The sequence below is a fragment of the Rhinopithecus roxellana genome, chromosome 9 (assembly GCF_007565055.1).
Source record: "Rhinopithecus roxellana isolate Shanxi Qingling chromosome 9, ASM756505v1, whole genome shotgun sequence".
NCBI lineage: Eukaryota > Metazoa > Chordata > Mammalia > Primates > Cercopithecidae > Rhinopithecus > Rhinopithecus roxellana.
The window spans coordinates 118405869-118418364 of NC_044557.1; the positions used below are offsets into that span (position 1 = coordinate 118405869).

Below are 12496 nucleotides of genomic sequence, written 5' to 3' on the forward strand. Positions count from 1 at the left end.
GAAAAAATGACAATAAATAAATTAAATTACATTACATTAGCTCAAGAACACCTTGAAGAAATAAGATTTACCTACAAGTCATGTCCTTGAAAGTTTCCATGTCGGGTAGAACAATTCAAAATAAACTCTATCTAACTTACTTAGTAACCATTTGGTTACTCTGTAGTAATTATTACTTAATGTCTTATAAAAATTATAAGAAATGTTATCCAGTTTTACGTATATCTGTAAACAATTAGATCTTTAAAATTTATTAAACGCTCAAGATGTAAAAGTATGTCAGCATTTTCATTCAAAGTTTACCAGCAAATTGTAGGTAAAAACAAAAAACAACAACAAAAACAAACAAACAAAAAAAGTTTGCTGGACCAGTACCTACCTTCTCAGTAGTATGTAACAAGCTGTTAAAAACAGATTGGAATACAAACAAGCAAAAACTTCCCCCAATCTTTGTTTTACCTGAACTCATCTAAGTGGAAACTAACTCAACTCGGATTACTGACTTTGGCATTCCGCAAACCAATAGCTGAATATGGGCAAGATAGAGTGCAGAGCATGCAGAGCAAGTGATTTTATAACCGTAAGGATAGCAGTGAACGCCTAGCAGTTCTCAAATACAATGGGACCAGTTTCCAGTCAAAGGGGACACCCTTCCTCCTGCAGAAACCCCAGACAGCATCTTTTACAACAATCAATCCTTTAATTCAAAGTTATAGAAACTCAGATGTATTTATTACTTATATTTAAATGGTTCTGGTTTCCATGTTATGTGAAGTATGTGCACGCTAGAGTATACAGTGTTATACAAATTTTAGAAATAAGAACTATAACTATTTATTAAAAGCTATCTTAAGGAAGATCTGCTTCAATTGGCAAGGGTAGTTTCAACTGAAGTATATTTAGAATACTGTTAGGAAAATTGTTGATGCTATCATCCACCAATGATTATCACATAATTATGTTGAGAGTCTCATTTACTACTTAAAATTGTGTTTTTTCCAGTTTTAGTTTGTGTTTCCTTTTAGTGATGGGTGTGTGTGTGTGTGTGTGTGTGAGAATGCAGACGAGCCACTTGATTAAAAGTGAAGTGCCATTTGACAGTTTCTTGAACTTTGGGAGTAGATTTTTAAAAATATCATGTGATTGATTAAATATTGATAATTGGATCGTATGTTTAAATAAAAGCTTTTGGTCATATTGTATTAGAGCCTGAACAACAAAAAAAGTGTTGGGAAATGTCTTTTAAGTGAGCTAAGCCAACCAGATATCAGTAAGGCAGTGGGATTTCTAGAGAAAGAGCATTCCATGCAGAGAGGAAGATAAATGCAAAGGCTCTAAGGCAGAAGGCTATTGTGTGTGTTTGAGGAATAACCATTAGGCCAGTGTGACTGGAGTAGCGTGAGAAAGTGGGAAAGGAGTTAGATATAAAGTTGGAAAGGCAGTGAGGATAGAAGATGCAGGACTTATTGACCTTCCTGAGGCTCTTGTCATTTACTCTGAATGTGATGGAAGCCACTGAAATATTTGGAGCAGAGGAATGATGTGTTTGAAATTGAACATTTTTTGTTGTTGTTTCATTTTGTTTTGTTTTGAGACAGAGTCTTGCTGCGTTGCCCAGGCTGGAGTGCAGTGGCATGATCTCAGATCACTGCAACCTCCGCCTCTCAGGTTCCAGCAATTCTCCTGCCTCAGCCTCCCGAGAAGTGGGATTACAGGTACCCAGCACCATGCCCAGCTAATTTTTGTATTTTTAATAGAGACGGGGTTTCACCATGTTGGCCAGGCTGGTCACGAACTTCTGACCTCAGGTGATCCACCCACGCTGGGAATACAGGCGTGAGCCACGGCACCTGGCTGGACTTTTATGTTTTGATACAAGTATGGAAAACAGATTGGAGAGGGCCAAATTGGAAGCAGGGAGACCATAGAAGAAGCCTAGAAGAGCCTATTGCAGTCAGTTAGACAGTAGATGATAGAGCCCAGAGTTACCATGATTGAAGTGCTTGGGGATGCTCTGATCTTGGATATGTTTTCATGTACAGCCAATATAAATTGCTGATGGGTTGAATGTAAGGTGTGAGATTAAGAGAGGGATTGAGGATAGAAAGGTTTCTGGCCTGAGCACTTGGAATCATGGAGGTGCCATTTATTGCAATGGGAAGCCTACGGAAAGAACAGATTTGGGAACTAGAGAAGGAGATTAGGAATTTGGTTTCATATGTGGTAAGCTTGAGATGTTTATTATAGCTAAGTGGAGATGTTGAACAAGCAGTAGGATATTCAAGTTTGGAATTGAGAGGTCCCAATTGGAAATGTAAATTTGGAAATCAGCCATTTGAAGATGATAATTAAAACCATGAAACTGAATGAGATTCCAAAGATGTAAATATAAAGAAGAGAAACTATGAGATGTATGAGGCAGACAGTGATTCAGATTTTCCAAGTTATTGGTTTACTAAATTCTACAGATATATTGGGTACCAACTTCTCAGATACATAGAGTTGCTTTCTGGTGTTTCTTTTGGCTTGAAATCCCCACATTAGAGAGCTTCCTAATTTTTTTAAATCACATTTATGCCAAAAGATAGAAACAGATAAACAGAAGCAATTGTGTCTACTGCCTGGGTTTATACAATTGACCTATTTCAGGAGAAAAAAATGAGTAGGGTTTAGAATGTTGAGCTTACTTTGTGTATGCATTTCTGTGGTTTTACTAAGAAAGACTTAAGTAACCAGCTTACTTAATATATATATATATATTATTTTTTCAGAGTATACTGTCCTCGTAACTGTATGCAAGCAAATCCACATTATGCTCGTGTAATTGGAACTCGAATTTATTCTGATGTAAGTATCCTAATTTATACAGCTTTCAACATTCATGTATATATATAAATGTATAGACACATTTAAATGTATATATGTATATTTATATACAGAGCAAAGAAACAGACTTTGTTAATAGGCATTCTCAGAAGAGTTAAACATCCATATCACTGAAAAATTAATATCCATATGTAAAATATGACAAAATTTTTCTTCACATTCTCCCCATATGTTTTATATAAGACACATATGAAATAGTCTATAGTCATTGTTGGGAAGGAAAATGTGTTTCGTTTTTCTTTTGATTCTTTAGTATTTGAAGTCTAAACTGAATAATTAAGAATTCGTCAAAAGTCTAAATAATATCTGCACTGCCAAACAGCCATTTAAAATGTAGCATAGAGTCATAGAGATGCTACATTAAAATATATGCAAAAGAGAACTAATTGAGGGGATGTTTTAAGAGATGACTTTAGTGGAGTTGGACAAGGAATATGAGCTGTGATGGCTCAGGCTGGAGTGCAGTGGCATAGTCATTATCTCAGTTTAACCTCAAACTTGGGCTCAAGTGATCCTCCTGCCTCAGCCTCCCAAGTAGCTAGAAGAACAAATACATGACACCATGCCTGGCTCTTTTTCTGTTGTTGTAGAGAGGGGGTCTCACTGTGTTGCCCAGGCTGGTGTGGCCTCAAGCAGTCCTCCTGCCTTGGCCTTCCAAGGTGCCAGGCCTGTTAAGTGCTTGTTGAGCCAGGGTTTTAGTGTCCATTGGTAAAGAGAATCAGGGAACATGTTCTAGTGGGATAAGTGACATTTACAAAGTAATGGAGTTAAGAGTAAATGAGCTGCACATCAGTCTAGCAAATAGCTTTGTCTCTGATCTGCTGAAAATCGGAACGAAAAGGGGCTTCAACCAAATTAGTCTGAGAGAGAGAGTAATCCAGTTCACATCAGTGTGCGGACAAAGTCTGAAAGCGCATGCTGATGAGTTTACGTTTCATGAGGCAAACGCTTAGAAAGCGTTACAGATTTCTAAACCAGAGAGTTACAAATGCAAATTTAGGAAATGTCTTATGCACATACTCAATAGAATATTAAGGGAATTTGATCATGTAAAGAGGACTGAATATGTATATTACCACCTATTTCTCTTGGTGAGCTTACTTAGGTCTAGATTTTTTTCAGTTCAGCTTTACTTTTGCAGTTATTCTCCGATTCTGAGTCTCTCTCAAGCTCCAGATTTGAACTAGTCTTATGTGCTACTGAAATGTCGTGCTGGTATCTTGAACGTGCTAGTCTTCACATTTGTGCTTATATTCTTGCCTCTGTTGAAATGCAGTATTTTTGAAAATTTTGTGTCAAAATTGTGATCATTCTTCAAAACCTAAATTATTGCCACTTTCTCTGTGAGGATGTGTTGCTGGACCTTCCAACCCAAGTATGAAGTTGCTCCTATTTCAACCCCTATCACTTCATTTTCTCCTTTTGGCACTTAGCCTGTTGTATTTGATATTATGATTATTACCCTATCTCTTTTATTAGTTTGTAAGTTTCTCAAGGGCAGCAGCTGGGTTATTCATTCATCGTTTTTTGATCACGAATTTGATGTCTGCCAAGCCGTGAACAAGACAGGCACGTCCTGCCTGAACAGAGCTTAGAGCACATAGTTACATCAGATATTAACCAAGTACCTTGCACATAAATATTTGTTGAAACAAGTAGATTAACAAATATATAGGAATGTGCATATCTGAACTCAACAGAGATTTCCAAAGAAATAATACTTTTCAGATTTTCCCTTTAAGCAGGAGAACTTTTAATTTTAGTCACGTACAGTGAAAATCTTTCAAAATATCCTGTATACTTCTATACCTTTAAAGCCATCTATTTGCTAGAGTTAAGGTTTTGTTAGAACTCATATCCTGAGATCATTTTATCTTTCTACCCTCAGTGAAATGGGTGTGTAATGTGTGTATTATATAGGTCATTTGAAGAGTAAGTTGGAAATACAAAGATTATTGTCAAATGGCAAGTACGAAATCAGAGATCCAATCATTAGTTGCCAGTCTTCCCTGGCCTGACAAAATACATTATCTCTCCAAATAAAGTATGAAAATGTGAGAACCAAGCAGCCAGAATCCCTCCCTCCTTCCCTTCTTCCCTCCCTCCTTCCTTTCTCTTTCTTTCCTTCCATTTTTAGTTAGACCTTGTACATTGTGTTTATTTGAACTTTTATTTATAGTTTATTATATATTTCTGCATTCATTAAAAATTCTATTTTTACAGACAAATAATTTCATCATATATTAGTGTTTATGAAGTCTGAGTATGAAAAGAAAATGTCTTCTGACCTTTGAACTCAAATAGAGATGCCTGCTGAATGCACAATTGCAGGCAATACAATAGCCTCAAAACATATTAAGTACTTGGACTTAGTAAACGTTATATCTAAGCACTTTTGTTGCCTTGGGGAAAATGTTGATTAATACTCTTTTAACACAACAAATACTGAAATGTGCACAGAATTATTTTTAATTCTATCTGTTAGGAACCATATTGGATGCAAATGTAATTCAGTGGGACTTTAAATGTTGAAGAAAATGCCTTTGAATAAGGATAGAAGTTTTAGATACATGGTATTTTGCGATACAGCAAAAGCATGGAAAGGATTAAACAGCTTGGCATTCAGACTCTGATCTAATAAATACTGACTGATGCTCTAGAGTTCACAGCACAGTAATAAAGCAAGGTCATGTAAGATATACATGCTTATGTGAACTTAAAAAAGCATATTAAATCACTCACATGTGCATAGAGATAAAAGAACACACCAATGGAATCAGAAAAGACCCATGGGCATTTGACATGGATTGTTTTATACTGAAACAGTTAAAATATTTTTTTTGGTCGGATTTCCTTGGATTGTACTTAGTTGTTGACAAAGTTTGGTAAAACATTTGGACTAAAGCAAATGTTAAACTTGAAGATTTTAATGGGCCAAAAGAAATGATCTGACTTTTAGAATTCATTAGTTTTAAAAATTTGAAAGTATTGGAACTGAAACAATAATTTTCTTCTCCACAGAAATCCCATTCAATTCAGATTATACGACTAGTACAATGTAATCACAGGACTTTCCTAGTATTTCATGTCAGACCATTCAAACTAAATTGACAGGCATTACAAATCTAGGTAGAAGCTATGATGATTCTTCATTTTTTTTTTCTTTTTAGGGTTATTAGGCAAAGCTTCTCTGTGTAGATTATATTATTTACTAAGAAAAAAACTACCCCATTTCTTGTATTTTGGAACAGGGGCCATAGTCATATGTAGAACTATGGTGGAGTTTGTATTAGGCAAAAGTGAACATACCTGAGGGATGAATAATCTAACCTGTGAGCATTTAGTCAGAGTGAGCCCAGTATAGAACAAAGGCTAAAACTGAAGAATGACAAACAGGAGCTAGAAGAGATAAAAGAAGCTAATTTGCTTTTTATTGCTTTGATACTCTAAAGCCTACTGTTTGGAAAGAACAGGTGCTTGCTAGATTAGATTGGGGAGGGGTCTTACCATTGCATCACCTTTAAGGTTGGCTTTCAGGCTTGCTCCGAATTGGCTTTGACTTTGTGACATTTCAAACACTCCTTTATGCATAAAACCTCATCCTGTAGCTGCTCACTGGCTATCCATGACATCAGGATGTCAGCGACTTCAGTCTATTAATAATGGAAGAATAGGCTGGACAAGTCCAACAGGAATTTCCAATAATGGCAGTTGGTTTGTTTCCTTGCCTTCGCAGCTGTCCAGTATCTGCAGAGCAGCAGTACATGCTGGAGTGGTTCGAAATCACGGTGGTTATGTTGATGTAATGCCTGTGGACAAAAGAAAGACCTACATTGCTTCTTTTCAGAATGGAATCTTCTCAGAAAGGTAAAAACAAAACATATGTATGTATAATTTTAAATACCATCCATCACTCTATTCATGATTGCTGCACAGTTGACCCACTTTAATAGTTTTAATTGTTTTCAAAGTTAAGTGGCAGAGTCAGTGTGTTTCTTTGCACACTTGTGTACCAGTCAGCCTTCCAGGGATGGGAGAAGCTGTAGTACCAGAGGTGCCTGTCTCCTGCAGGCTTATAAAAATCAACATGAAAATCGGATTACAAGTCAGAACTACTCTTTTGTTAATTGATCTTATAATTAGGAACTTTCTTTCATCCTCTTTCGGATTTTCTAGATTAGTTTTTATATTTAATTCTTTCTAGGTGAGCAAGGCACAGAATATTTCTGTAATCCAGTTATCTGACAAAGTATTTGACAAAAACAATGTCTGATTTTCCCTAGAACCAAACTCTAATTGATTTGAATTTAGATGCCTAGTGTGATATAAATGAACTCTTTCAGGTCATTTTTCATATTATTTAATCCACCCACTAGTGTCATATATTTTGGTGATGTGAGAAAATTCTTGTAACTCACTTTATCAGGTATCACTAAATATTAAAATGAATGAAGCAATGGTGATTTTTTAAATCATTGTTACTTATAAAAGTAATATTAAAAGTCCTATTTATTTGTATATAGAAAAATCCCTAACTTTTAGGTATTTCCTGGGTTCTTCAAAATTGCCAATGGAGAGCACACATATGTACACCAAAGGATGTGTCATACGGGGTATCTAGATTACCTTCCACATAACCATCTGGGTGTCATCCTCTCAAAAATACAAATCTGCATTATCTGTTTTCATATTAGACTATATCAAGAGGTGAGTGTTGAGAAAGTGACATCTCTACAACCTGCTCATGTCCTCTTTAAGCAGAATAATATATAAAATGAATCTTTGAGTTATGAAATTGGATATGCAACTTTATAAGCTAAACTGAGTGATATGGTTTTATTCATGCCTCATAATTCTTAGATTTATTTTAAAACTATAAAATGATAGATGATATCCTAATAAAACGGTATAATAATTATTGAGTACCTACTATGAATATTCCAGATGTTAGATGCTCCTGAGCACTCTAAGTATGTTAGCTCAGCTTCAACAGCCTTGAAATGTCAGGCCTATACCCGGAGATATATGTATATATATAGAGATATAGATATAGATATAGATATGTGTGTGTGCGCGTGTGTGTGTATGTATATGTGTGTGTGTCTGTATATATGTATAAGTGTGTGTATATAGGTGTGTGTATGTATATGTGTGTGACTATATATGTGTGAGGGTGCATATGTATATTTATGTATATATATGTGTTTCTGTGTATGTATGAATGTGTATATATACACATACATTTTATATATACATATATACACATATACATACATATACACATATACATATATATATATGTTAACTGAGACTCCGAGGGATTAAATGATGTGCCCAAATTCATATAACTTGTAAACCTCAAAGCTCAGATTCAGTCCGTAGGCTCAGAGATATGTGTTTTTCCAGTATTTAACTGTGTACAAATGTTTGGATTGGCCATCTACTTGCATGAAAAACCTGGCATGCATGCATGCACATGTGTGTATGTGTTGTGTGTGCACCCTTGTGATACCCTTATTTTTGCTCACTCAAAAATTCTCTCCCTTTTTTCTTGTACGAATCAATATATAAAAGATATTTCACTTTCTCTTTCTTAGCATTTATTTTATTGATCTCCAAAAGTCTTTTGTAATTATTAAGGAAATAAAACTTTATGTAAAACTTCAAAAGCTTACAGTTGATTTCAATAAATAATGATTAATGGTACTACCAATCTGTTTTAACTTTTAGATTTTTAAACAAAACATACCTTGATTTATGTTGCTAAATAAATATAAACAATTTAATAAAGAGTAAAATTTATGAGTCTGCATTACTTTTAACTTCTATTTAAATGTACTTTCAAAATGAGATTGAATGCTCTGTGTGTGTGTGTCTGTGTCTGTGTGTATGTTTGTGTGTGTCTGTATGTGTATGTGTGTGTGTGTGTGTGTCTGTGTGTGTGTGTCTGTGTCTGTGTGTATGTGTGTGTGTGTCTGTATGTGTATGTGTATGTGTGTGTGTGTCTGTGTGTCTGTGTGTGTGTGTGTGTGTGTGTATTTTTTCATTTCAGTGAAGATATTCTTGGGTCCTTTCAGATTTGACCATTAAATATACTTACTAATATTTTTCTTGAAATTATAGATGTTAAGAGTATTAATCGGTATGATAGCAATGTAATTTAAATTTTGTCAGACTTGGACAATGATAATAAGCTAGTACTCTAGAGTATTGCCTAAGTATCAGCTGTATTTTTAGCTTGTAACCATGCATATCAATTGTAAATCTGAGTCTCAGTATTCCCCATTAAAATTGAATAACAGCTGCTAAACTCTGTTATTAGAATGAAAGGAGGTAATATAGGAAAACATAATGTAGAATCTATGAAATTCTGTAGCAACTACTATTATTACCATTACACATCTTAAATGTCGTTAGTACTTGCAGCCCAGCATGGAACCAAGAGTTAAGCTCTTTTGTTCAAGCTTTCCAATAACTAGAAATTATAGTAGTCTAAGAAAGTTGACCATCTGGATTCGTAGGGCTGCTTTCTTGACTGTCATAAGAAAGCATGATTTATAAGAAGGATTATGTATAGAGATATCAATATATTTTGTGTTTTTTTTTTTGTTTTTTGTTTTTTTTTTTTTTTTTTTTTTTTTTTTGCAGTTTACAGAATCCTCCAGGAGGAAAGGCATTCAGAGTATTTGCTGTTGTGTGAAATGGAATACTTGGAAGAGGATCGTAAAGACTATTCCAAATGCAGTATTTCTGAATTTTGTATAAAACTGTAACATTACTGTACAGAGTACATCAACTATTTTCAGCCCAAAAAAGTGCCAAATACATATAAATCTTGAGAAACAAAGTCTATAAAATAAAACATGGGACATTAGCTTTGGGAAAAGTAATTAAAACATAATGGTTTTAGAAATCCTGTGTTAAATATTGCTATATTTTCTTAGCAGTTATTTCTACAGTTAATTACATAGTCATGATTGTTCTACATTTCATATATTATATGGTGCTTTGTATATGCCACTAATAAAATGAATCTAAACATTGAATGTGAATGGCCCTCAGAAAATCACCTAGTACATTTAAAAAAATCGACTATAAAACTGAAAGAAACCTTATCACATTTTCCCCAGTTCAATGCTATGCCATTATCAACTCCAAATAATCTCAAATAATTTTCCACTTAATAACTAAAGTTTTTTTCTTCTGTTAATTTAGGCATATAGAATATTAAGTTCTGATATTGCCCTTATTTTATATAAAATAATCCTTTAATATCCAAATGAATCTGTTAAAATGTTTGATTCCTTGGGAGTGGCCTTAAAAATAAATGTAATAAAGTCAGAGTAGTGGTATGAAAACATTCCTAGTGATCAGGTAGTAAATGTAAGGTTAAGCATGGGCAGCCAGAGCTTTCTATGTACTGTTAAAATTGAGATCACATATTTTCTTTTGTATCCTGGCAAATACTCCTGCAGGCCAGGAAGTATAATTGCAAAAAGTTGAACAAAGATGAACTAATGTATTACATCACCATTGCCACTGATTTTTTTTTAAAATGGTAAATGACCTTGTGTATAAATATTGCCATATCATGGTGCCTATAATGGTGATATATTTGTTTCTATGAAAAATGTATTGTGCTTTGAAACTAAAATCTGTAAAATGTTAGTTTTGGTAATTTTTTTTGCTGCTGGTGGATTTACTATTTCCCATAAACATATTAAAATTAATCATGTTTCAAAGTTTTATTTTCAGTTCCTTTTGCATGCTTATTTTGATTTAGAAATCACTTTAAGATAAATGAACAAAATTATTGTAAGTCTTCTAAATTTGGTTTATTGACGTTAGTATCAATAACATACTTCATACCAGATGTCTACAAAATCGACCTAATTATTTCAGTATTTGCATGTGAAAGAGAAACACATATTTAGAAACATAGCAAGGGAGATTTTGAATAAAGAGAGATGAATTTATAAAGTAGGAAAAAATCTGAAAGATACAAAGTGATTATAAAAGAATTGACAGGACAATAAATACTTTAAATACTTTTAGAAGGTAAATGATTAGGAGCTTAGGAGGAATAAAAGAGATAAATACCATGCAGTGATCAAGGAAAGCAAGAGAGCGGATAATACAAAAGTAAAAGAAGAAGGACTCACATAAATAGCTTCTGGAGTGCAAATTATAAAGACATCAACATTTTTGATCGTTTCATAAGTATTGGCTTATAGCTAAGTGGTTTCAAATACTGGTAACTAAAACAACGATGTATACATTAAAGATTGCAAAACTTAAAAGCAGATTTTTATGGGAACATTTTTTTGAAAGGATACATTACCACCTTCTTCAATAGCGTGACTTTACATAGACTCTTTTTCTGGTCCTTACTGCTCCTCCCACAACAGGGAAGCCCCATCAGTTCTGTCAGTATAAGATTTTCTTCTATTTGCTCTTAGTTTAGATCTCCGTCATCAATTCCCCTTACTATTGTAATGTCTTCAGCTGGAGCCTCTTCTTTGTGTCTTTCTCCATTCCTTTTTAATGCATTCATATTTCCCAGCCCCAGAACCCTCGAAATTAACTCTTCCGTGAGTTTCCATTGCTTAAGAAAAACTGAAAACCCTTGTAAAAACATTTGAGAACTTCCGTAGTCTTGTTCATATTGTTTACCTATCTTCGACACAAGGCGTGGCCTCAGGTAAGTTATTTAGCTTCAATTTACCTTACCTGTAAAATGGAGCAAATAATATCTCCTTGAGATTGCTCTACGAATTAATTGACACATTATGTGTAATGTACTTAAGGGAATAATAAACGTATGTGATCACTGGATGCCATTTTCTATTATTATAATCATAATTTTTGTTATTTAGTTTGGGGAAACTATTCATCTGTCATATACTATTGATCCTTTGGCACTTAAGTAAATGTGAAATCCTCCAGGAATTTTCCTGTGATTCTCCTTGTAAGAATTAAATGCTAATATGATATCCTTTTAATTTGGCCATTTTAGTTATTTAATTTGTGTTTTATTATATTCTTTAAAAGATAAGCTCTTTGTGAATGGTAATACTCTCTACCCAAGAGCACAATTATCTCAATGATTTTTACGTCCGTGGACTCTACAAATGGTATATCAGTATTGTTGAGTGAGCATTCCAAAAATTCGTAATTTTATTTTTGATGAAAATGATTTTTTTCCACATTATAATGTGATGTCAACACAAACATAAAGTACTATAGCTAGTGAAAATAATTTATTGATAGACATGTGGATTTAAAACAGATCAATGCTTATAGAATAGTATTAATATTACTTTAGCATTTAAAGTTTACCAGACCATGTATTACTTTAATGCTCTTCACGTATTAAAAATTATTATGTATTTCAAGCATAGTATTTTGAAAATAAATTACTAATATTAGATAATTTGCAGTATTACAGGGTCCACTTTTCAATACTGTACTCTATATCTTGACTGTTCTCTAGCCATTCTAAAATGTTTTTAAAGAAATGTAAACTCTTCTAAATAGCATGGTGAGCCAAGCAAAGAAACAGAGCTATCGTTTTTGCAGACATACCAAATTTCAGATTTGGACTTTAAGC

General features: G+C 33.8%; 1 protein-coding gene across 3 annotated transcripts in view; it reads left to right on the forward strand.

The window, feature by feature from the left end:
* CRISPLD1 (cysteine rich secretory protein LCCL domain containing 1) overlaps window positions 1-11888 on the forward strand; it is a 46661-nt gene extending 34773 nt beyond the window's left edge. For all 3 annotated transcript variants that reach the window (XM_010388016.2, XM_010388030.2, XM_010388023.2), the window contains 3 exons: window positions 2772-2847; window positions 6623-6753; window positions 9535-11888. In XM_010388016.2, the coding sequence (XP_010386318.1) occupies window positions 2772-2847; window positions 6623-6753; window positions 9535-9586 (259 nt within the window). In that variant the 3' untranslated portion in view covers window positions 9587-11888. The remainder of the gene's footprint in view (window positions 1-2771; window positions 2848-6622; window positions 6754-9534) is intronic.
* The last annotated feature ends 608 nt before the right edge of the window (window positions 11889-12496 follow it).